Source organism: Pithys albifrons, chromosome 14, assembly GCF_047495875.1.
Source record: "Pithys albifrons albifrons isolate INPA30051 chromosome 14, PitAlb_v1, whole genome shotgun sequence".
Lineage (NCBI taxonomy): Eukaryota > Metazoa > Chordata > Aves > Passeriformes > Thamnophilidae > Pithys > Pithys albifrons.
In genome coordinates, this window is record NC_092471.1 from 15,864,913 (window position 1) to 15,892,171 (window position 27,259).

At 40.5% G+C, this 27,259-nt stretch overlaps 1 protein-coding gene across 4 annotated transcripts in view; it reads right to left on the reverse strand.

The window, feature by feature from the left end:
* HTR2C (5-hydroxytryptamine receptor 2C) overlaps positions 1-27,259 on the reverse strand; it is a 219,120-nt gene that overhangs the window by 39,834 nt on the left and 152,027 nt on the right. For all 4 annotated transcript variants that reach the window (XM_071569242.1, XM_071569239.1, XM_071569241.1 and 1 more), the window contains one exon: positions 443-1,085. In XM_071569242.1, coding sequence (XP_071425343.1) covers positions 443-827 — 385 coding nt within the window. In that variant the 5' untranslated portion in view covers positions 828-1,085. The remainder of the gene's footprint in view (positions 1-442; positions 1,086-27,259) is intronic.

Below are 27,259 nucleotides of genomic sequence, written 5' to 3' on the forward strand. Positions count from 1 at the left end.
CCTCCTTTCGTAACCACATTATTACGCAAATCCCACTGAGCATAGTGGGAACACAAGGACTGTTTCTGACCTGGCTTAGAGCTGGATCAGTCATGAACACGCTCCTCAGCTTTTCTGTAAGTTCTTGTGTCCTAGCTAAGTTTGGTACAGTCTAAACAAAAGGCAAAAAGCTGACTTGCTGTTGCAGATTCTCTAGGTGGCCTCAGCAATAAAAAATCCCACAGTGCATCACCAATTCATGGGTCATTCCTGGCAGCAGGAAAACAAGCCCTGCTCCCAGCAGAGGATGAACTGCAGCACAGACCCATGACCAAGTACACATTGATACACCCCAAGCTACAAGCACAGGAAAAATGTGCAAATCACAGAAAGGCACAACAGATTGCTGCAGCCTCAGGGGACACCCTGCAAAACCAGTCATATAAGGAGGGAAACCACTTACCGTACAGGACTGCAATGAGCGACACGGGCATGACCAGGATACCCACCAGCATGTCTGCCACTGCCAAGGACATCAGGAAGAAGTTTGTGGCATTCTGCAACTTCTTCTCGAAGGACACAGCCATAATTACCAATATGTTCCCCCCAATGGTCAGCAGGATGACAACCAAGATTAGGAGGGCTGGCCAATTCTTCTCCCTCACGGACATCCGAGAGACTTCGCCCTTCTCAGAGGCATTGAGAGGATCAGACATGGACAAACTCTGGTTCAGAGTCAAATTGCTGCTTAAGGACCAAGCCATCAGACCACCATGCAAACTAAAATCCAGTGTAACAGACACTGTCGTTAAGCTGAGTAATATTCCAGAGCTACTTAAAGTGCTCATTGTCTGGGACTGGTTTTTCTGTCTCTTAACCGTGCTTCAGAGACGAGTTCTTTTCCAAATTGCAGGTCCAAGGCAGATGCCGAACATCACAAAACCTGAGCCAGAAAATCATTTGATCTTCCATAGTGAAATAAACCTTACATAAATTAGCGTGGAGCTCTTCTAGTTTCCTTGGGTGTGGTAGATGACAACCATTGACCAGTAACCTCCAGGGAAAGCAGACTTTGCAATCTCCAGCTTGTTTCCAAGTTCACCATTCTGAAAAGTGAATAAAAAGGATGTTCTTCACTGAAATCATGGTATATACAACACCTTTATTCCCCACACAACTGACATTCTTATTCTTCCCCTTCCTGCTGGCTAGGACATTCTCCAGGCTGCATGTAATTTATCTGAAGGGTACAGACTATGCCTACAATTATGGGGGAAGGAGGGAGAGAATCACATCAGTGTGCTCTGGCTGGTTAAAAGCTGATTATCACTAATTAAATGTTTTGTGAAACCTGAAAAAGCAAGTCTGAAGAGCAAAATATGTTTCAGTTGATAGCCACTTCACAGATACTCTGCTGCTGCACAAAATAGTAATTGCACGAAATTCCAACCAATCCAGTCAGGGTGGCCAAGCACAGGGTAATCCATTACCTTAAATGGAAGGGTTTGGATATATTTTGCATATTCTGAGCTAAAGTGAAGGTGTTGTAAAACCCTCAGATGTTAAAGATTAACTCTTCTATAATAACAAATACTATGGTTTGGTTTCTCTTGGGATGTGAATGGTGGACAAGATGCAATACATCACTAGGCAATATTATGTGCTGCTGTGCTGTCAGTCTCCTGAATCAGTCAACAAAGGGTCAAGATAAAAGAAAGGACAAACTTTCATGAAAGCTAAACTCTTATATCTACCTTTTGTCTGTTCTTGTGCCACTGGGCTTCCTGCTGATCACCAGCACACAGCTGGGCCAGTAAGCCCAGTCCCACCAGCCTGCAGCCCAGCACGTGCAATGCCAACACCCTCGTCACACACAGTCTGGAGGACAGATTTCCTCAGAGGATCTCACATGATTTATGCTTCTTCACAAAGTAGTTGTCAGTGAGAGTAAGTCTGATGACAACCCCTGACTCCCCATGTAACACAGGCCAGAGAACATCCTGCCCCGGAGTTCATTAGCCTCTTTCATTGAGCTAATTTGGCAAGTTACATGCACTTTTGACTTCAGGCACATGCATAAACCCACTGATGCCAAGGGCACGTGTTCCCAGTCCTGGTTAAATCACATCCTCCAGAACTCAATCATAGTGACTGTCAGTTCTGTATAACTGATGAAAAACAGCAGCTTTGTTTTGCATTCCATTGTAGTGGAGTCAAGACCCTAAAAACCACAAGCAACACAGGGCTAAAAGCACAGAAAGAAAAGAGTTATTTGAACAAAGGTATGGAAGCTGACCAGTAAGTAGAATAAAACCAATAGCAAGAAACTTATTTTGAGCACATCTTCAATTTTTTGTTTAATCCACGGGAAAAGAACTTCTATCACTGTTAAATAAATTGCTAAATAAAAGCCAGATTTATCCTTTCAATACACTGGCACACATGCAGTGACACTGCAATTTGCTATCCAGGGATCAAAGGCTAAATGTAATTCATAGGATTACATTAGATTTTATGTAAAGTAAGAAGTGCTCAGTCCTATAATAAAATGTTTAACATTCATGAAGGTTTTGGAAACTTGCTAATGGGCTTTGTGCACAAAAACATGTCTTAAATCAGCAGTGCATACAATGAAGCCAGATTTGCTTCTGCATTATAGTTAATTACTCCCAGAGGGTCTCTAAACCTCATATTTAGGAAGAAGTTTTGCATTATGGAAACATAAAATAATTTTTCAGCCGCATATGCAGATGAATTAGCAAGTGGTCACTGGACTGTTTATTTTTTCCAGCTTAGCTGGACTCAAAATCAAAAAAAAATCTTTTGAAAGTTTCTAAATACTCCAGAATATTATTTCCAAAACACAGCTTTTTTTTAAAGGTGTGATGACTATTTCTCCAAATCATCTTTCCACAGTGAAGGAGACATTAGGCAGCTTTATGGCACTTGAGGTTTGCTGTGCAGGACACCTCCCCTAAAGCCAGTGGGAATTTCTGGGTCTCCAGAAACCTCTTTGACTTTGTGGCTCTTGAGCCTTCTTGATCATGCTGTGGTAATACTTTGGCAGGACCAGCAGAAAGTTCACACCCAAACATGAGAGCACGGTCAGACAACAGGATGCCCAGCCTCAGTCTTACTTCTTCCCAGGTTTTGGGGAAGGTGATGCTATCTCAGCTCTTACCAGAGATGTGGATGAGCTTGGTGTTCCTGGCACAGGCTAGTTGGGGCTGCCAGAGGAACAGGGGCAGGGCATGCCTTAATTCTAAATGATAAAAACAAACAAATAAATAACCTCCAAGCAAAACCACACCACAAAAAACCAACAGCAAGGTAAGGTTTCTGAATTAAAAGTACTTATTTTTGAAAGTGCCTATTTTTAGAACTGCTCAGGACTGAATTCCAAAATGGTCAGTAGAGTCTTTCTCTCTTGCATTTTGCATATTCCCTTTGAAAAATCATATGTGGGAGCTTGACTACAGCAATGCTCAAGGATGGGCTCCACCTTCAGAATTAACTGCCCTATTGCTCTGCTAATACTTTTGTTATTATTTTACACAGATTCTGGATTAAAGTAATAATTTTTCTTTTTCACTGCATCCCTCAGTCTCCACAAGGTAAAATTTTATGACTAATTCCTTCAGCTACAGTCTTCTAAGCACATCACTGTACCAGAAAAATAATTCACATTTTATTCATGAATTCTGCATTTATTTGAGAACTATCTCCATAATTTTAAATTAAAACATGTGGCTATCAGAGATTTTTTTCCAATAGCTAACTTCAAAGCACACATACTGAATTTTGTGGTCAATCATCAATTCCAGTTCAATCTACTACTGACAGTCCTTAAAATTATAATTTACACATTCTGCAAAACCGAGTTCTTTTCTATGCCACTCTTGCTTTTTTATAGAGCACAGTAATGAAATCTTTCAGCACATTCTTCTCCTTCCATCTTTAAGTCCAGTTTAAAATAAACTGAAGGTAGAAGAACATTTTTGTCTATCAATAAACACATTAATTATTTAAAGCAGCGTTTAGTGTGCTGAAGTTTTCAGATGTTCCAGAGAGTTAAGGTGAAGGGAAACAAAAGCTCTGATGGTTCATCAGTCTGTACTGGTGGGACACTGAGGGGCTCACATGCCTTTGAGAGTGTTTACCACCATTATACTTGCTAAAACAAAAAAACCCAAAACTTTCTTGGAATAAACACAATTATTTTTTTCCTTTGAATTAAATGCATTCATCTTTCGCTGTTTTACCCTTCAAAGCTCAGAACATTTTTTCCTGGAGAAAATCAGTTGCCTGCTGAGAACTTGAGACGTTCCCCAGCCCCCAGCCAGGATCCTGCCTCTCCGGCACAGACTGCAGAGTTCCTGTAAATCATTTAATAAATTTCTGGGACTCACACCCTGTATATTAACAATATGCATTTGAAATTGGGTAAGAAATCAAGGATTTTCAGTTTAACCCAAAAAAAGAACCTGAGTCTCAGGCAGACTGAGAATGATACATTAATTCATGGTAAGTCTTCCTCTAAAAAACCCACCAAAAGTACTTAACGATCAAAAGCTATGACTTTGAGCAATTCCTTCCCCCCAAGACAAACAAGCAACATTCAATGGCATCAAAGGCACAAAGGCCATAAGCAAGAAATTTTTTTTCCTCCCAAACTATTGGCAATATCCAGTTCTCCAAGTCGCATTCACATCTCATCAATAAGCAGATGAAAGCCAACAAGTTGTTAGAGATCAAACATACTTCTAAAGCAGAAGTTTTTCCTTCAGCCGTGGCTTTGATGGTAGACCTCCATCAGGGGAAAAGTAAATCTGAAGTTGCCTAAACTGAACTTCAAGTACTGCAATTTTTGACAGGAAAACAGTTGCAGATAGTTCACAACTATCTGAGTCAAACAGTCAGCTGACATAAATTTTTATTGCTCCATGAAGGCCTTTTCAAAATGGCAAATAATTTTAAATCACATTATAGGATACAGAGTTTATGCTCAGGAAGAGAGATTTAAGGCTTCATTCTTCACTCTAAACTCTACATTTCTTGCTATTTGCATCTTTACTAATTTATTTGTTTAATCCATTGCCAAATTCATTTTCGTTTTTCTTTGGAACAGAAGGTTGTTTGAAAATACATCTCTTCATGGCAAACTTGCAAGGGCCTCTTTCATTTTAGTGATTGAATAAAATCATATTTTTTTATTTACAGAATTCTGTATTTTAGGCACTTCCAACTAATCTTTCTCCTTCTTTTAGCAGCACTAAGAAACACCCCTATTTTTGTGCAATTCTATTTTTAAGCAGTGTGTGAGAATGCAGCGAGTCCAGCGAAGGTGATCAAGGTGATTTGGGCTGAAGAACCCTAAATCCTGCGTCTGGCTCAGCCCAGAGAACAACCATTGGACAGGGATGTGTTTGCTGCCTACAGATACCTGCCAGTGCTTACAGAGACAGGCAGACTCTTCCAGGAGCTTCACAGCAGAACAAGTAGCAATTGTCACAGTGATAGACCTTTGAAAATCATGTATAAAATAAGAAAAAAACAGGTAAAAGAAATCACAGTGTGGAGTCAGACAAGGGAAGTGGGTCACAGGGAGACTGCAGGATCTCCATCCTTGCAGATTCTCAAACACATTAGGGACTACCCTCAGACACCCAATCTAACTTTGAAGTTGGTTCTGCCTCAAGCATGGAATTGGACTAGAGACTTTCAAGAGGTCCCTTCCATCTTAAATTATGCTATAAGTGGATCAGAATGTGCTAATGAGCAAAGCTGTCCAGCCCAGGGGTGCTTTTGAGCTCCTGTCCCTGGATACACACCCCATGCTTGTCCCTTCTGCTTGAGCTCAGGATGAGATCATCACATCCTCTCCCCTTTGGTTTCCCCAAAGCCAGAAACAAATCTGCATGCCCAGATGGGAAAACACAACAGTGAGGACCCCACTCTGGACCATGTGGGGACCAGGGCCTTGCAGCTGCACCAGCACAGGCTCCTGTCACACCAGAGATGCACACACCCATGCCAAGTCCTCACCTTTGGACACCTATTGAGGTCACACGTGTCTAAGGAACCTACACTTCTGAAAAGTGGCAATTTTGGAAAGCCCCAGTTCATTTTAGTCCCTTGGTAGCATCAGGAAATCTTCCTGTCTTTTGAAAGCAACACTTGCACTGCCAACACAGAGGTACATTTTCACAGTCATTGCAGTGGGAGAAGAAAAATCAAAACCTAATGATTATTCTGCAGATACCAACTTGAAACTTAACTGAAGCTGCAGTCTAGAGAACCAGTTATGCCTAATCTAAATATTTTCCCAATCTACTCTTGGCCTTGGGAACACATTAGTAGCAGTTTGTTTAGGGACTTTCCTTCAAAGGAAGAATTTGATACTCACTTTTCAGTTTTGCAAGGAATTCTTCCCAACAGGTATTGGAGATAAATCAGTGTGAAAAACACTTAATAAAACCTTAGGGAAACCTCCCCAAACACAGTTTTTCACCACTGTTTTTTTAATTCCGACACGTAACTATTTAATTACTTGCAAACTAAAAAAAGAATATTTCATTTTTTCACAGCAAGAAGAAAATGGATTTTCTCAGACACAAGCTCAAGTAATGGTATTTTGTAGGGTCATAATAATGAATCACTACCATTCTGTCTAAAAACCAAATAGCATCAATTTTCTTCTCTGTATCTTCCTTCATACTGAGTCAGAAAGGCATTAATTTCTTTTACAGACATTTCAAGGCAATACAGGCACACAGAGAGATCTTAATCTACCTTCTGGCAGTAAGACTAGCATCCTTTTTATTTTCCCTTTGTGGAAAAGCACCTGGGAACCTCACAAGAAGATGTAGATACTCTGCCACTTCCTCCAGTGATAAACTTGCCCTCTTGGCTCAGACATGCAGAAATCCACAACAGAATAAATCTGAATCTCATCACATACTGTCCTAACTTCTTGAAATGATTACACCCTGGTTGTTCATATTTTCTGTGTGTAGATATATTTCCAAACTACCTCTCTGCTTTTTGTTTGTTTGTTTCTTTTTTTCTTAATATTCACCTATACAAGAAGACCAGCTGAGCATCCCCCAGTCTCTTTGGCAGGTATATTTTGGGATCCTTATTAGTATGTTTGCAACATTTACCTGCCACTGCACACAGAGTTAAGAGTGAATTAAAATTTGAATTTTGATTCATCCTAATTGATAAACAACTGAAAGCATTCAATAACAGCATCAAAAAGTCACCTTGATATGCAGTGGTGGTACATTGACTAAGGACAGGATGGTGTCTGGGGTGAAGCAGAGGTCTCACAGCCCAGTGTTGTTTCAGTTGTTGCCGTGAGTGCCCCCAAAAACAAGACTTCGAGCCAAGTTAATGTAGGATAAGATAAAAAGCTACATTCTTTAATGGCCATGCTTGGGGTTTTTAGGAATACATAATGACATTTTCGTGCTGCCCCCTTCTTCCTAGAACACTGATTTCCATGGGTTTTATCGTATTGCCCACCCAATCCCCAGTTTACACATCTCTCAGTCCAGCCCCAGTTCCACCCCTGTGCCATCCCCCAGTATTTTGAGGCTGGGGTCACTGGGACCCTCTGTTCTTCATCAGCTCTTCCTCCTCGGGCTTTGGAGTTCTTCCAGTGTTCTTAGACTCAAGGTTGTTGGTTTATGTTTGGTCTTGTTTTGCAGCCCTTTCTGATAGTTGTCAGCTCTTGTACCTTGAAGAGAGCCTAAATAGCTAAAAGAATTTGAGCTACTAATCTGTAGTAGGGGTTAGGATATATAAACAATGAACTTAAGCTGTTACAAATATGAACACTACATTTGCTACAGTTACTGTGTTCCTAAAATTTATAAAAATGAAAAATCAGAAACCCCTTTGGCATCACAGTGGAGCACAGGAGAGCACCTCACCTCTGTACCAGCCATTGGCCTCACTCCCTCTTTGGAAGCCTTGTCATAAATCTCATTTTTTAAGGGGATTCACACAAAGATCCTCTGATGAATGTCAGACAGCCTTCACTGCCACTTCAGCAGCTGAGGGAGGACCAAAGTGTTCATTCTACCTCTTGTGTTAACTGTAAATTCTGATTAAAAATACCAAGAACTTCATTAAGCCCTATTTGCATATTCACACCCCACAGAATGTAAATTAAGAGAAAAGAGGATGTGCATTACATGTATGATCAAAGTCATTGAAAGCCCATGTATAACATATGCTAGTTCCACCCTTTTGGGAAGGGTCAAAAATTACTGTATAAAAGAAAGAGAGTTTTGAGATAAAGACAAGGGAAAAAGAGAGGAGTAAAACACCTCTACTTGCTCAGGATCAGTCAACTGTCTGTATCTCCTCCTCCCCTGAAGGGACACCTTTAGGTGACCTGTGCATTGGAGCAGACCTGGGAATATTCATTTACTTATATAATAAATGTGTTACTATACTTCTGTCACAACACATATTAACTCTCACTAGTTAGTGCATTTACCGTAGCAATCCTGACTGCTTTGCTGTTGCTTCAATGAGCCACGCCATCCATGAATCAGGAACATGCAAAGTCCTCACTGAATGTGATCATTCCTACAGTCCTGGATTGGTAACTGCACTGTGCAGCTGTGCTTGTGAAAGTTCTTATTGAACTTGAACAGACTTAAGCCTGAGTTGGCTCTAACCAGAAATTAAGCCTTGCTTCTCACTTCTGAGCACCAACTGGAACACCAGGGGCATTTATCTTCTGCCAAACTTTTATACCCTTAATGCAACAGTATTTACTGTGTGTTTACTCCCTGGCACATGGAGGTTTGAGAGTCTGCAGGCTCTCCCAAGGCAGCTTTTGTGGCTGCAAGGACTTGCCTTCTGTCATCATTGCAGTGACATTCCCTCAGTCCCTTTTTAATTCAGCTGTACAATGTGGTAAACATCAAATGTAACATCCGTGCAAAAGTCTTGTGTGGCAACTTCAGCTACTGAGGGTTGTTGAAGGAAACTACTATTAAACTTTTTCTTACTCACTAGAAACCCAATTTTTCTCTTCTCTCAAATGTTTTTCATGACAACTCTTTGTTTACATCATTAAGGTCTGGAAGCGAGCACTTGCAATGTTTGCACACAGAATAAAACATAATAAACCAAAACAACAAAAACACTTGCCTGGCTTTCTGCAGCTAACTTTTTTGCAAGTTTTAAAGCTAAGCCTATTTAAAAACCAGAAGACTCCACAATTTTCAGCAGATTTTGCAGCACAGTGCTCTATCCCATGTGTGGTTGAATTCTTTCATAATTCTAAGTTACCATATGTATGGAATTTGTTACCAGTATGTGTGCAACCACTGGAAAACACATCTAAATACACACATACATCTAAATAAAGAGTAATCACAAAGTGATTTCTTTCCAACTCATGGTTTTGGGGAAATCTTACATCCAGTAATAATAAGTTTGACATTCTTTAGTTATTGTGCATACTTTGCATTAGTTAATAGAGAGCAGCATTCATCTGGAAAGGAAAAACATGACATTCACCAGCCCAGATCATGAGTCACAGCATGAACATACACACACCACTACACAAAACACATGTGCCTATGTTTAGGGGAAAGGTAGTGACTCATCTGTTACTTAATAACTCAAATTTCTTAATCAAGCAAGAAATCATGTGATGTTTAGCATTTTGTTCATTCCAGCTGTGTGTCTTCTGAAATCATGCCACTGGATCACTCATTTCCTCATGAATAAACTGAGCTTTATTATTCAGACAGACCCTGCATCACATGCCACATGTGACCCAGGGAGAACCCCCCCTTTGCTTTACATGTGGATCCTGAGCTCAGGCAGTTTGGCCCATCAGGCCCATGCACAGCCTGGGACATCACCAGGATGTGGCTGCTCACCACGGAATTCACATGGCTGAAATAGCTTATCTCAAAGCAGTTTTTCCAGTAAGCACCTCAAGCAGCAGAACTCTAAATCAAAGCTCAAAGAGCTATATTTTTAAAATTATGAGATGTTTAACAGAGGCCTCCTCCCAGCTGTGGTGGTGTACAATTAATATAAGGCTCCCAAGTGCCTCTCCTGTTGTCACTCCCAAATGTTTAAAAAATATTTTAAAAAAATCACAAAATCAGATGAGCCAGAAAAAGGCAAAATTAAGGTCAAAGCATAATAACAAGTGTCCTTAATGAATCGACAAATGGCTCAGGAGGTTTACTATAATAGTTTAATTAAATATGTGTTGTCATATCCCTGTGCAGTGTCAGAGAAGGTATTATTGAAACATTAATGTGTTAATTGACTTACCTCTATCTCACACATAGCAACAGTTGATATAATCATGACATAGAAAATGAAGCTATCCATGGGAAGGGGGTGTTTTCCTTTTAATTTTTTTTCCCCTTGGAAAACTGATCCATATGGAGCTGAAAGGGCATGACACTAAGTATAAATTCAAAAAGCCAACACTTTTCTGATCTAAATATATCACAATTGGATATTTTGGTAAATCTGTACTAATGCAAATGCTAATGACAAAAGTAGGTAGAAAAGTCTTAACAAAAGATAATTTAAAAAAAAGGCGGAAAAAGGACCAAGAACATGAGACTGAAACAGTAAAACAACTGGTCTGTGTAATGCCTGCATTTAAAGATAACAATTATAAAACTCTTAGTTTGACCTTAACCAGGCAAAATTTCAGAACAGATTTAAAAGGAAAATTTAAGACACAAAAATGCATGGAAAGCACTATAAAAAGCAATATGATGTACATTTTAACTTGGAGCCCTGGGATTTTGTTTATTTGTTCTGTAACACCCCATTCTTTAGGTGTAAAAAAAAAAAAAGGAAAAAAAAAAGAAACAAAAAAGCAGTGTTTCTAACTTACTCACACTTCATTAAACCATTTGATATGGTGTCACCAGGGAAGTTATTAGGTAAACTCCAGAGACCAAGACAAACAGAGCAATTGTGAAGCTGCCACAGTATTGGCGGCAAAGGAGATGAAAATGGATTAGGCTGAAAGAACAAACCCTGCTCTGGAAGTAAGGTGTTTATTGAGGTTGGAAAGGTTTGATCTTTATAGTATTTTTTTTTAATATTGCCTAACCTAAACATTTACCTTGGGAATTAAATGTATTGATGATTCCAAACCAAGATGTAACACCCACGTCAGGAAAGGCTGGAACATAACACAGGAAAATCTGAATGACTAAGGAATAAACTAATGAAATACCAATAAAATATGATAATACAAACTACAGATAAAAGAATTTGGCTGTAAACTATCAGTTTATCAGTTGGAAGCAAAGATAATTACTTCAGCATCTGAGCCATACCTAAGGACAAGTGGGACACAAAAGAGACGAATACAGTCTAAGCCATACAAATACCAACCAAGGGACTTCTGTGTGCTCCATTCCTTTAAAAGCAAACAAATAGCACCTCCTCCACCCCACCTCTCCCCATGCTGACTGTTCCATGCAATGAGGGGTTACCTTATTTTGGATTCCCTTATTCCAGATAAATTCTGCACTGTGAGGCTGCTCCCAGACTAAGCCAGAACATATTCTAAGCTCTTACACTACAGTAAATCACAAGTATTTTCAATTGAATAAGAACACCCAATTGCCTGGGGGTCAGAGAAAGCCCAGCATAGTCAGTCTTGATTTGTACTAGAAAACAGGCCAATTGTGTTGAAACATCTTCAATGAGATTAGAAGCAGGCTCTTTATTTAGAGAGATAATTTAATTTTCAAAGCATTTGGCAATTTTAATAGACATCATCTATGAATAAGTCAGGGTGCATAATATGCCTGAAGCAAGAAGAAAAAGGCTCATTAACTTTGAGAGAAGAGACAGATGGGCAACGTTGGGGTAGAGCTCTGACAGCTCCCAAATTATGTAAGCAGCAGAGTGAGGAGTCGGATGCCGGCGTTGTGCGGGAGTCATTTCCATGGGAGCAAATTGCACTGACACAAACTGTCATCTCTGACATCAATGTCTGAGTCAGGAAAAATGACAGGAAGGAGACAAAACACAATGGAAAATACTTCAGTTTGCGGCATGACAGGAAAGGCAAAGGAGGTCTCCAAAAGCTGATGTAACTTGGGTTAACCTGCTTCTCCTTATGAAAACACAAATGGAATAAGGATTTCTGTGCAATTCAGTTTCTGACACACCTGAGGCATGCTGAGCCTGCAGCGAGGGGAGCAGTCCCAAGGGGCTTAAAGAGCAGGCACATGCTTGACTGCATTTAACAAAATGGTTAGGACCACGGCAAAGGAAATGAAATCAGGAGAGAAGGTGCAGACAAAACCAGGAACGAACAGTGGAGAAAATATGAAAGCTAAAGACTAACAAAAAAATGTAAAGACACCTTCTGGTCTCAGTGACAGTATATGAAAGAAAACTTGAATTTAAAAGTGAAGGAAAACTGGTATTTAGAAGTGACATCAGTCAAACTGGATCCAAGGCAACAGTTTCCTTTTTCAAAGGATATTCTTCCTACATTTATCTAAAGTTTTGGGTGAAATTTATCAGGTGCATCAGCAGCATTTTTCACATGGGCTGTGGATGACTATGTTGTGTAGTCAGGGACCCACAGAGAGCTGTCCCTTGTAAGCAAGGGGTGACAGGAGACCAGGCTCTCCTTCCACAGGTCACACCAGCTTAAGTATATCAAAGAGAGGTCATCAAATACACTTTTATTCAACTCCAGTAAGGAAAAATAATGAAACCATCAAAGCAATTCAGGTAGTGTCTGCATTTTAATGGCTGAAACAAAGACAGCTAAACTCTAATGGAGTCGATTTCCTCTTGCAAGTGATTACTAAATTGCTTTCACTTTGTCAGCAATGTAATATCTCTGCAAACAGCTCAGAGTTAAGGAAGTAACAAACCGCCAATTGTCAAGTGCAGAAAAACAACACACATGCACACACACATGTAAAGTATGTCTAAAACACCTCTGTTCCTCTGGTAACAACAAGTCCTTCACAGGAGGTGAAATACTCCAGCAGAAACAGCAGGTCTGTCACTCCTGGCTCCTAATTTACGACAACTTCAGTATCACCACAAACTGAAATAATTTGGGTGATTATAAGGGAATGAGAGCTTTGCCACTGAGTTCAGTGAGTCCAGCAAAGGTAAGTTTGCAAGCAACATCTGAAGTCTTTGAGCAAGGAGTGTGTGTCTCTCTCTTGCAAGAGAAAAAGTTCAAACACTTTAACAGTTTGAGGCAGGAATTGCTTTAGTTCATAAGTACAACTAGAGCACATAGCAAAGTCTGCACAGAGAGACATCAAATCAGGTTGGGGAGTCAGGGAGTCAGGGCAGAGACATCTCTAAGGACATACAGCCCATTAATTACCTGACTGTTCAATGTGGGGATGAAGGTGACACAATCACAGCCAGGCTGTGTCACCTGGGAATCAGCTCTGTCAGTGCTGCACCAGCCTGGCACTTCTGCTCCATCAGTGGGAGTTTGGGATTCCCAATGCACACATGCATTGTGACAAATAGATCCTTCTCTGCAGATTGGATCAATTAATTATGCTGGTGTGCTGATCTTGTAGCAAACAGGAAAGCCAACAAGCAAAAGCCCAAATTCCTGATTCCTGTATCATTCCCACTTTTCTTGCTATATTTCCTGCACATCTCAGATGAAGGGAGATCTTGTCCTTTTTATCAGCAGACTTGCACTTGGAACAGTTGCGGAGATAAGGCAATAACACAAATATTTCTAAACCCATCTCCAAGACAAAGAAATGATGATGGGAATATTTAAAGAAAAGCAGTGTCAGGTCACATAACAATATTTTAAGCAACTTTACACCAGGCAGTGTAACCATTTCAAGCACATTTTGATAAATAGCCCTACTCTAAAAATGAAACAATTATGTTCCTTCCGTTAATTAACAGGCAATAATAGACTTGCATGTGGAGGTGAGCTAACAAAGATCATCATGTAATTCCAAAATTACACTGGCATTGTTTTCCTCTCACACACATCTCACCCTCCAAGAAGATTTACATACAGAGGTCAAAAAAATAGCAAATGCATTTTTCAGTTCCCAGTTTTATTAAGCTAAAGCAGCCCAAATAGCAATTAGAAACACTGACTACTCAGGGAGGCCAAAATCATCTTCATCCACATGGGTTAACCTGAGCACATCCCAGGCTCTTTATACTGCTGTGAGTCATAGCACCTTGCTAGTGGGATCAGTCTGTGGGGCTGAAATTGTGCCCTTCTGTCAAAGGGACATGGCACAACTCCCTGATGCCACCACTACTTGCTGTCTCCTTAATAATTTGGGGAAAAAGCCACTGGATCATCTGGCTGATCTTTGAAGTGTATGATTTTGAACCTGTGAACTGCCTCAGGAACTCCTGAAAGTAAAAACAAATTAATTCCTGCTGACATGTGCCCCTCACATAAGGCTGAGGAAGGCAGGATGCAGAAGGCCACAACACAGGGCTACATGAACAACTAAATTTTACTGAGGGAAAATTCCTGTGTGGAGTGTGACACAAGCCAAATTTCCAGTTACAGTGTTGAGTTTCCACAGGATTGCCTTAGAAAGAACTAGGTTTTATGTTCTGCTCCAAAATACAACAGATCTCTCAATGTCATTAAAAGTAACATCTTACTCAAGTACTTTGTTCTGCAAATCTAAGCTGTCAATAAAACATGAAGTTCAGCACAGATACTGACACAAAACAGGATGTTATTCTGTGATGGAAAACCTCTTTGGGCAAGCACATCATCAGTAAGTGGTAGATGGCAAAAACTGCAGGTGGTGACGTGCTACTGCACAACACTTCACCAAGGGCTTCAAAGGAAGCAAGAAGATTGGCAAAGAGACACCTGAACATTATTCCAGCCCAAGGCTACCAAAACACACTCCTGGGAATGCCCATCAGCAATGTGGCACTAGAAAAGAGGACTGGGTGAAGGCATGTTCACTAAATGGGGAGCACCATATCAGCTCTTAGAAACCTCAGGGATGGATCAGACAACCAACAGTCATCAAACATATTGGGTAGAAATCTCAGTTTAGAGCTCCTGAGCAAAAGTGAGGATTTTGAACCAGCTGAAGTCTCAGTGTTTATGTGCTGCTGTGAGAGCTGTTGAGATGGAAAATCTTAGAAACCAAACATCTCTGAAACACCTACAGTGAATAAGTCACCTACGCACAGCTGAAGCAACTGAAGAAATCCTCCTGCAGTAGTTTGTCTCTCTACCAATCAAAAATAAATGTGAAGCACAAAGAGGATCCTATTTGAGCCAATGACAAGTGCAAAGTAAGGCACATTATCTTAAAACTCATTACCGCCAAGTTGTGAGACATTCCATTTCCTGAGGACCAAGGGATGGTGCAAGTATTATTGCCATTGGATACACTGACCTAAGGGACAGAAACTTCACCAAATGCAGGGACCTGAGCTCCACAAAACCAGCAGGCAACTGTGACCCAGGCAGAGAAGAGCTCTGAAAGTAAAGAACATGAACTTAATCCTGCTTTCACTTCCCCAGCAAAGCTGTGTGGGAGGGCAGACATTGTTCAAGTACAGAATCGAGGAGGAAAGCATTAAAAAACAGCCACCAAAACCCAGAGATTTCAACTTCATTGAGGATTCATAAGGCATAACAATACCAAACAAAAGTTTTTCTATTTGATGCTTCTATAGCATTAAATTCATTTAAAAGACTGAAGCACATAATAGTTTGTGCTTTGCAGATAAAAGCACTATTGTAGTCATTTGGATGTAGAATGCCTTTATTCTGCCAAAGATATCAACGTCGTGTTGCAGCACAGAATCCCTGAAACATGGGACCCAGCTTGAATCAGAGTACAGGATTCATTCAGAAAGGAGGGTGCTGCACCTCTGTCTCAGAGCCCACCCACCCCAGCACTGCCCCCCCTGCCAGCAGAGCCAGCCCTGCTGCTCCTGCCACTTATGTGCACAGCTCACAGAAAGGGTCACTTCTCACCCAGCTCCAGAAGAGCTTCAGCAACAGCATCAAAGGGTGGGATTGGGAGGGCAGAAGAACAGGCCTTAGTTCTTGACAACCGGAGCTATTTTGGTGGCTTGCTCAATAAAATAATACACATATTTAAAAACATGTGAAAAAAGACCAAGGAAAAGTAAGAGTTTACATCAAAGCCAAGTACTCTGTGCTCCCAGAAGACGAACAAAGATAGCCCCTCACAGGCCTGAATCTTAACATACAACAGGAAAAAGGCAGAATAAGCTTTTTTACATGAATGACTGAAATACAGGACAAGGCTGAATTTCAATCATAAATTTGTTTTTAAAACATTATAAAGAATTCTGATAAACAACTTAAAATACTTTTTGTTCCCACTTGCTACTATTTAATATCAAATTAATACTTTTTATTTCCTCTCTCTTAAGCTGCAAAAGCACAGACTAGTTATCAGAGCTAATAGCAGTGTGAGTTACTCTCCCTGCTTTGGGGAAAATGAAACTAGCACTGCAAAGTGCCACAGGTTTTCCTCACAAGTCCTTTAGTGTCTTGTGTCTTGGGTTTTTAAATCCCAGCCCTTTCAGGCAGAAGTTCTCAGGGCTGCAGACAAAACATGAAAAATACATCTTTAAAGGCTTCAGAAACAGGAAGCAAAACATATATATAAAAGCAGGGTGTATTATCTTCTGAATTTTCTGATCTCAGGCACTTGACTCATGGTTCTAGAAGTTTCACAAGGCCAGTGACTTTGCACTCAACCGCTCCAATGGGAGATTCTTAAGAAGCTCCACATCCAGAACAGTTAAAATTTAAGAAAAGGGTTCAAGCTTTGTGTTTGACCCCATCCTGCCACTACATTGTTGTTTGAAGGTGTCTCCACACTAACACAATAATTCCCCAGAGCTGGCATTTCAGTTTGCAGGGCTGCACAACACTGCTCTCACCCAAAGCAAACCCACACTCCAGCTCACACATCTCAGCTGTCCCAAGCCTTAGGAGAGGCCAGGCAGCAGGGAAGGAGGCCCTGCTGCTCCTGTTCACTGCACTGTGAGCAAGCTGTGGGATGTTATCCCATTCCAGCTCGATGTAAGTGGGACTTACAGTCGGTTAAGCCACAGCTGTGGCAAGTCAGTCTCTGGGATGAACCAGATCAGTGCAAATTTCTCCTGCAACAAGCAAGTTTTTGATATGATAGTGATAGTCTTGGGCAGAGAGGAGCATTCCCAGCAGAGTCTGCAAGGGGCCAGCTGGGAGGGAGCCTGAAAGGAGGGCACCCCACAGCACAGGGGCACCCTCTGGCCTGAGAGCTGCTGGTCCCAACCGATATCCTTTGCACTGGAATACTTTTTATTTTAATATCTACAGAGCATCACAGAAACTTCCTATGAGCCAAAGTCCACACAGTCTGAGTGCATGCACAGCTTGTACATCCTAAATTAGGAATACGTTTGACTTTCACAAGCCTCTTGCCTGCAGATGTTGTGCCAGCAGCAGCTGAACACATTTCCTTACCAATGAGAAGACCTCAGATTAGAACCACTTTGGAGAAGAAATTCATCTCTGCTGCCAGCATCACAACAGAAATTTAAGAGAAAGGCCAAAAAAATTGTATAGGCACACAGAAAAAAGGCAACATCCAGATGCTAACCTTGTGTCCTTTAGGCCTACAAATACTGCACTGAGAAATAACAGCACAGCATTATTTTATCCCAACAGGCAAGGCTGGCTGATGGCATTTTACTCAGAGGTGAACACCTGATTGCATGATTTCTTTCCTACATTTTTGTGAAGACAGAAAATAGAGGCTGTCAATGATACAAAATGAACACAAATAATACACAAGCAAAGCTATAGTCCTAAAAAATTATTCAAGGACATCAAAGAATTTTATAAACGTTTTTATACCTCTTTTCTTGCTTAGATTAATGTTGTTTAGAAGATCTCTCTATCAATACAGGTAACATGAAGCACATTTGCTCTGTTGTCCTTCACACAGAGCCATCAGAAACAAAACCATACATCCTCCTGTGTGCCTGGTGTGCTTGTTTTCATGGGCTTTAGCCTGATTTTTGAGTAAAAACAGCTGTGCACTTAACCATCTTCCTCTCTCTCCTCATGCTTCAACATGCCTCACTTGAAGAGCTGATACAGTGATAACAACAAACCATCGGGGAATTCCTGAATTTCTCCATTGCTCCTGCCAGGATATCCATTATTATGATTATTTTGTGTGTGTGGTTTTGTTTTGAGCAAGGGTGGGAGGTGTGGGGGCGTTGGGTTTTTGATCTGTTTTTTGCTCTGTGTGGTGTGATCTAAGAACAGACCCTGCCTGCCCTACCAGAATTCCTTGCCATGTAAAACTAAGATTTTTTTCCCAGTCTACCACCATTCAGCTCAGTCTGGAAGGTAATAAGATTCCTGTAGGTATATAAATATATATGCATATATATATATATATGCATGACCTCAATCTAAATCCATTTGTCAGTAAAAAATAACTCAGTGATAATTTCTTTTTCTAAAAAAAGAAAAGGATCGCGCCCCCTGCCCCCCCCCCCCAAAAAAAAAACAAGAAAAAAAACCAAGAAAAAAAAGAATAACAAGAAAAAAGGGGGAAAAGGGGGAAAAGAGAATAACAGTAGATTTCTGGGTTTGGGGCATTTTCCTTATCACAATCTCTGCCACAAGTCCCTGTTATCTGTGCAAGAATCTTCCTACCTGGAAAAGAGTTTGGGAAGAATTCAGAGCTGGTACCATCTTCCTATGTGACTGAAAATAGTGGCTTCCACCATTCCCTTTCCCAGCGACAGCTGTATCCTGGAGTAACAGTAGGTTCTTTCCAAAACAAATGTGACACAGCTGCTATGATTTATCTTCACAGCTCATAGCTTAGAGTTACAGACAGAAAATACATTGAAAAAGGGAACATCTCCACTGCTTTTTCATGCATGTTGGAAGAGTTTCTTCAGTTGCAAGGAGGATGCTGCAAATTGCCTGAAAAGGTTGAAGCAGCACTGTCAACCAGCCCCGTGTTATCTTTCTCTATAAAATCTGGGGGATTATATATAGTTTTGGTGACTTCTCCAGATTCTGCATCAGGAAAGGTTTTCTTTTGCCCTAGGCAGAGGAAAAGGCTTCTGCAAGTGTGAATAAACAGAATTGCAGGAAGAGTTGTTTTTCTTTTTTCAAAATTACCTCATAAAATCCCTGCAGTATGTGTCACAGGTCCAGAAAGTTTCATAAACCAAGAGTCGAGAAAGTCTCTTGCACGTGACCTCCCTCTGGGCCCTGGCAGAGGCTGAGTTGTGTTGGGTGCCAGCACCACTCTGGTACCTGTCTTTGCAGAGCAGTGACACAGATCCCCCACTCCTGCCCACCACAGCCCTCCCACCACCACGGAGGAGACACCTACATTTGGTTTGAAAGGAGGTCAGTCCTAATATGCCCAACCTAGAACAATTTCATTATAGAGAAACAAGGCAGAAATTTGCAGATAAAAGGCACTCTTATTAGTTAGAGTAAAAATGTATTTATAACTAATTTTATTAGTATTTAACTATGTTTGACCAGCTTTCTGCATCTTATCACCTGCAGAACACAGAGTTCTTCAAAATGCAGAAACTAAGGCTAATGAGTGCACACGCCATTACTGGAGCCCCTTACTCCTTCTGACATGAAAAATACCCTGCTTGCCATCTGAGGAGAAAAGGCATCACTGCTCAACAGTCTCCACACCAAGGCTTGGATATCCTTGGGTATGGAACTATTTTCCTAATGTATCAGGGCAGTTCAAGGTGTAACTAAAGAGAAACAGGAGTTAAACCACTTAGAACTAGTTCTATGATCTGTGTTGGTATCAGGTAAGTCATAGCTATTGGCATGTATTTATTAGATTTTATCCTTTGTACAGAGGGGCTAAAGCAGAGGTTTAATAAATGTTAACTTCTGGAAATATGAGATAGTTCTGTTCTGCTATGTCTGTTTAATGACTAGTAAAGGTTATTTATTCTCTCATATGCTCTTGTGCCACAAGAACTGCCTTACATATGCTCAAAGAAAATGAATCTGCTTTATCTTGACACATCTGATGAATTCTGGCTCTGTAGCAATCCTGTTTACTTATTTTGCTTGTAAATGGTAAGATGTAATGAAGAGAATAATTATTACAAGAGTTGGGTTGGAATAGTTCCACAAAACTTTTTTCTTGCCAAAAAAATGTGTTAAGTCAACACAGAAACTTTTTTGCCAGAAACAGTTTTGATGCACTTCTCAACAGAAAGTACCCAGGAAAAATATTGAGAAAATTTAATTCTTAGAGTTTGAAAACAAAATCAATCCTGAAGTTTGTAAGGACTTCTAAATTTTTATATAACAATGTAGCAGAAAAAGAATATACATAAATTAAAGATTTCAAGATGATGAAATTACCCAAGTTGACCCAAACTCATTTCTTGAGATTTTTAGTTTACATAAGTCCTTTAACATTTTTATACATTTTGAGATTTTACACAGGAAAAAAAAAAGTCGTGTTCCTGAATAACAGATGTGGGCTAGAAGGGCTCTTTTAAACCTAGCACTAGTTTTGGGCTAGCAGAGAGAGAGAGAGAGAGAGAGAGAGAGAGAGAGAGAGAGAGAGAGAGACAACATGTTACTCTCTCAATACAACAATTACTATCATGCAAAGATAAAAACGTGTGAACACGGACCACATGGAACACAAGTTCTTTGTTTTTCTTTTCCTAATGAATTGTGCAAAGAATGCAACATAATTATGCCTTCGTAAGAAACTCCTGTGCTATCAGAGATACTAAAAAAGCTCCGTTCTTTGGCTGGGACCCATCTCTGCAAATGCTCTCACAACTGTCTCCAAACTGTCACTTCAGCAACTGCCCCTCACAGGAAAAACATATTTCTTGTTATTAGACAAAATTCTAACTCCGCATCTGAAGAGTATAATTTGATCTTTTCTCTAGAAACTCATTAACCACTTGAGTTTAATTATTAACATTTGCATTAATAATTCACTGAATTAACTACCCATTGTGTGAGTGCAGCTACTGCTTTGGCAGGATGATGCTCAATGCCGCGGTGCATGGGCATGTCACCAGGGAGGTGCTGTGGGCTGTGTCCACCTAAGAAACTCCTCTGGATGGCACAGAGATGTAGTTTCTGCCTCCAAGTCTGCCCATCAGCTCAATGAATGGCTTTGGGCAGGTTATCCCTCTTTTTTTCCCTTTCCTTTCTACCTCTATTTAGGACAGTCAAGCCATAAGCAGTGACCCTGAGATCACCTCAGTTGGTTAAAACTTGGTTGTAATAATGCCAAGGTCGTGGGTTAAATCCCATGTATGGGCCATTGACGTAAGAGTTGGGCTCGATGATCCTTGTGTGTCCCTTCCAACTCAGAATAGTCTGGGATTCTGTGACTTCTCTTCCCCTTTCTCCTCCTTCAGTCCCACAGGGCTTAATAAAGTGCCCGATACAATAGGACACCAAAGTCATCCTTGCAATAACAACTGCTGGCAAGGGTGGAAGGTATCAGCACTCGTGGAACATGCTCCTGATGCTGTGCCTGGTAAAGCTCCCAATATTGAAAAAATATTGAAAAAACTCATGCCTAAGTAGGGCTTAATGCCACAGTTATTTATGCTGGGGCTACCACAGGGCCCAGAGCAGCAAGGAATCTACTGAAAGCACTAGGTGCTCTGAGATAATACCAAACTATATCTTGATGGAAACCTTTCACAGTAGTAGGAACCCATGATTTATTCAGTAAGAAACAGGTTTGCAAGCAGTGCTGTAAACACTGAACATGCAGACACACGCTTGCACCAGGCCTCAGTTGTAAAAGGTGATGACATACACACCCAGGACACAGTGGGGTGATGCACAGCATAGTTTTGCAAATGCAGAAATATATCATCAGAGAGCTATTTCTCAAAAACTCTACAATTTGAATTTTTTTTTTAAAAAAAAAAAAAAGGAAAAGAGACGAATAGGGAAAGAAAGCCAAACACAATAAACAATCCCCTTGAATAACTGACTACTACTTTGGGCTTAAATCAGAGGAGAATGTGTGTTGAACGCTTTTCTGAAAAATAAAGACACAAGGTTCCATGGGGTTTTTTTCAGTCTCATGGGGACCATTTCCCACAGCATTTATGGGTGAGTACCTCCCTCCGTTTTAAGGATTTCCTGAATCCTTGTAAATTCTCCAGCTGGTATTTGCTGCAGTGTTTTAGATATGCAGTAATGTGTGAAACTCCTCAGGAAAATGAAGGGCTTCAGCACCAGCTCTCTCCTACTTGGAGAATAACTCGAACATTTTTGCTTCACAGGAAAAGAATATAAGAAAAGTTACTTTTTGTTACCAGATTTGACACACTTGAGCAGCCCCCTCCCCGAAAAATATAATCAGTTCTATAAAGGAACAAGCTAAAAAATAAACCTTTCCAAGCTCCCAGTGTCATATTTTCAGATGAATAAAGGCATAAATTTACACAAGAGCTTCTACATAAACTGTAATACCAGTCTGCATGAGACTCTGGTGCTTTTGTTATTTCTGCATTTGGTAAATTCAGGCGTAACAATTCTTGAAGTCCTTCGGCTTTTACAAACAGGTATGATTGACAGCCTCTAAATGCTCTGCTTTTCATAACAACTGTGATTGACAGCCCCTTGGTGCATAGCCCAATCAGCCTAACAATGTTATTGTTCTCTAATAATTACCTGATAATTTTTTGAGTGTGTTGCTGCTAGTTATGGTTCAACTAAGAGTCCTTAGAACTTTCCCAAAGTTTTTTTACCATGCCCTGATTTGGGGCTGCCTTTCTGTGAGCCCAGTTCTGCAGCAGCACTGGGATTACACACCCAAGGTGCTCTGGTTGTCGATCTCACTGAACTGATGCTTTCCCTGGCAAAGAGAACACACTGAAGCCCAAATATGTGACAATCCATGTGTCATTTTGGCATATATCACTCACAAAGTTTTTGTACAAAGAGAAATGTTTTTTTAACTTAATAGTCCCTGGAGCATAAGGAATATAGCTCACAGTTTGTATGCATCCAGGGCCAGAGCCTTGCGTAGGATGTGTGCCTCTAGCTGAGCTCAGCTCAGCACAGTTTATTACCTCCAAGCTGCTCGAGATGGCAGCTTGTTTAACCTCTGCTGAAAGCAATAATTGAGATTTTTCTGTGGCACAGAAAGATCATCCTCAAGAACACTCAGCCAAGGGACTGACTTGTGTGAATCACTAGCAGGAAATCATGACCTGGTAGGGTCCCTTCTCTGTACCTACAAAATAAAATGAATTACATTCTTTTTATATGAAGTGAGTCAACTGCAGCACCGTATACTAGAAAATTACAATCCTACTTAGAAAATGTTCAACCCTTTTACCCTTGTACTAGGCATAAATCCAAGCTAGGTTTCTTCTGAATTTTGAAAGCATGGATCTTTTCATCTGTCCCAATTTTCAGACAGAATGGAAGAAGGCAGGAAGCAGCAAAATGAAACCCTACATTGTTTCAGATTTCTGAACCTTTGTGAATATTTTTTTCTTGAGTATGGCAAAAAACATTATATAGGCCACCTACCTTGCAAAAAAGGGAAAAAATATTTCTATCTTTTTTGGAGGGCTATTAAAAGTATTTTATGATGTTATATTTAGTTAGTCTTAAAAGGACCAATAAAAGAAAGAAAACCCTTAAAAAAGAAAACATGTTCAGTCTGGGTTTTTTCAAACATTTCCAGTTTTGCACTAGGGTGCTGAAAAAGTAAGTAGGTATCAGAAGGAGAAAGCTGAGTGTCCTTCTGGGATTTTTATTTCCAAAACCAGCACTGTGCAACTTGAGCACAGCTTTGTAGTTCACTTGAGTCACCTTTTCAAGAACTAGTTCAAAGTTTGGCCTCTGCACCAAGGTATGATGTGCATCACCACTCTATGGAGCCAGGGCTTGGATTTGTATACATAATGCTGTAATATTAAAGGTTTTGTGCAAGTTTGCTGCAAATAAAAGCAATTACACAATGCACAGCTTGTATAGCCAAATGGGCTAATTCTGCTCATAAACATTTGTTCACACAGATTTAGGGGCTGTGTTGGGGCCAATTGAACACTTGGGCATTTATGATTTGTTAATTAACTTTCCAGTACTTCTGAATTTTACCCATATATTTATAGAACTGACCATTTCCATAATGTATTACCCATGGCCCTGACCATGACCTCTAATTATCCAGAGATCATTCTGTTATGGAGTGTTTTTCCTATACTGTAAGCATCCTGGGCATTTTCTGAAAGTTGGGTTTGGGTTGACAAACTGTGTAGAGAACAATAGTGAGGTAATGAATCATTGCAATGACAGCTCACTGTTTCACTAGACACTCAGGAAACTACTCATTGGGTACTGATACAAAGCAGAGGACAAAAAATTCAGCCCTCTAATTTATGCAAACACCAGGAGCAAGAGCTAAAAATGGATTCTCACAGATCTTTACTCAATGGTGTCTTTGACACCTTTTCTCAAGGACTTTCAGGATGCCTTTCTGAGTCCTCAGCTCATCATCCTGTAATCCTTCACCTCAGGTTTGGGCTCAGAGACTCCTGTAGTCCAGTGCAATCATCTCAGCTTGTCCAAAGGCTGTTTCGGCACTGAATGCTCAGTTCTTTCACATGCACACAATCTCTGCTTGCTCACCAAAATACACACATCAGAGAACAGAATAACCAGTGTACAGGTAAAACCTTTCAGGGGTATAGAGAGGGAAGGGAGAGCACCGAGGGAAGGGAGGGCCCACACAAAATACCTGGGAACCTACTCCACCATCAGAAACGAGAAAGAAGTTTCCAAAGAGGTGAGATCAAGGCGCTTCTCTGCTAAGGCACAGTGATGTGTGGGAAACAAGCACTGTAGAAACAGCAGAGATGATGGTTTGCAGGGAGTAACAGCCTCCTGTGGGTCCAAAGATTTATTTAAAATTATTGAAGCAACAGGACTTCTGGTGCTTCATGTAAAATACCCAGACATTTCCATAGCACCAGCTGACCCCTACCAGGCACCCTGGCTCATGGACCCTGTCATTCCTACACTTCACAGAGGCAAGTTTAGTCTTAAGGTAATTCTGCTCTGTGGAAGAGTAAGATGAAGAAAGTATTTCCTATGTTTTCAGGATTAGAAATGAGGATCAGAAGCCACATCAACCAGCCAATTCTTCACAGATAACCAGCTGTCCACAAATAAACACAAGAAAACCCAGCTTATGGAAGAACTGTAGCACCATCTAACAATGGCTCATATTAAACAGCCACACAGCCACAGTGTGTATTGTACTAGAGGTATCAGACTAAGAGAAATAAATGCTCAGTTTGGGGTTTCTTCTCTGCAGTGTGGGACAAGTTTTCCCTTTAGTTTTTGCTGTGTTTCTGTTAATTTGTCTCATCTTGCTCCCATCAGTTCTACATTGCAATCCCTAAAATTCCAGATGAAAATCCATAGAATAATCAATTATATAGATTCATTGTTTTTTATTCAATACAAGTTACTGATTCATCTAAGTTTATTCAATATGTTCATGGTCCTCATAGGGGTTTTGACGGTCCTCACATTTTATAACAGAAATCTTAGCACTGTTTCACAATGGAAAAAAAATATTGAATACTGTCAGCTAAGGCTGTCTTAGATCTTGAATAAATTACTTCTATGCCCTTTAAATATTACTTTACCAACAGATACTCATCCAGCATTCTCTTTCCATTCATGTCTCCTTACAAACACATTCTAAAACCAGATGCTAATGAATCAGCACTTATCTAATTTCCAATTTCACTAATTATTTATTAGATCAGCTAAATCAGTTTCATTTGGAATTACAGACTTAGTTATGTAAGATTTCTCTCTCTATTAGAAATGTTAAGCTGCCTAAAAGTAACTAATATAGTAAATTTTAATCTCTGTTCGAGGTCCAAAGACACTATTAATAAGTGATCTTAAACTGACAAGAACATGCTTAATTCTAGACATATCCTTTTAATCTAAAACTAATTAAACAAGAAGGGAGAAAACTAATTGTGTTATTGAGTATAAAAGACCCTATAAAAACCCACAAATGCATTTAAACATGCTGGAGATAATACTGGAATTGGCATAGGATTGTGTCTTAAAAAATGCTATGAAACATGGACATACTAATCTTGTCAACAAATGAGACAGAATTCAAGGTGGTGAAAGATGCACAGACCCTTTTCAGCTGCCAGAGGTGAGCTCCAGAGATGGGAATACATAGCCTTGGTGTCAGAGCCCAGCAGGTGGGACACTGCAGCATATGTCACACCAGTTCCAGGAAGGGTCTGCTCTACTACTGATTGCACATGCTTCCTTAATTAGAACCTGAGAACTTTAAAACTTTGGGGGGTTTTAAATGTGTTTGTATTATTGAAAGTGAATTACTTTCCCCTGTGACAAATAAGAACATCTGCTGTCCACAGGTGTGCTCCCTGCCTGAAAACTGTAACAGTGGAGCTTTTCCCAATTGACTCCTGCTGCATTTGTCATTTGCCCTTACATTTACCTCTCTTCCATACTTGGGAAGGCAGACTAAATAACCTCATACCATGTCTTTGAAGCAACACCTTCCCACTCCTACAGGTTCCCTAACTCTGAGGCAGCTCTGCACAGAGTCAGTGGGTCCAGTGAGCCATGGGAAGTGAAGCTCCTCAGCTTGAGAAGGAGTATCTTGTGCCTTTAGTTCGGGAATCTCCAGCCTTGCTCCACTGCTGTACATTGCTCACACCCAAGCACCTTGGGTGTGAGGCAAAATCACACTCCTTGCTCTTGGCAGATTAGCATTGCCTGTTCAATTCATATTTGTCTGCTTCAGTTCATCAAGCAAAGCCAAGGGCTTTGGGTTTTTCAGTCACCCTAAATCCCACCAGTATTGACAATAAAAGCACACCACTCGGTTGCATTTTGGGTTTCTTTTTTTTTGGTTTTGTGGACTGTTTTTCTAGCCTGAGGATTTTGGCAAGAAAAAGTTTCAGCAAAGTGAAAGAAAATGGAGCAATGACATTACTTTTGTCCCATTTCCAGGCCATGTGGCAGAGAGCCAGTTCTCAGAATTTTTCTGAGAAGCCAATTGATTCATGCTTGTGTCAAGTCCCAGCATCCTTGTGAGAAGCTGTCACGGGGCAGCCAAAACTGCTTCACCTACAAATAAATGGTCACTCTGTTTCAATCGTAAACAAAATCAGGGAAGTGCCACAGAGCAAACAGCCTTCC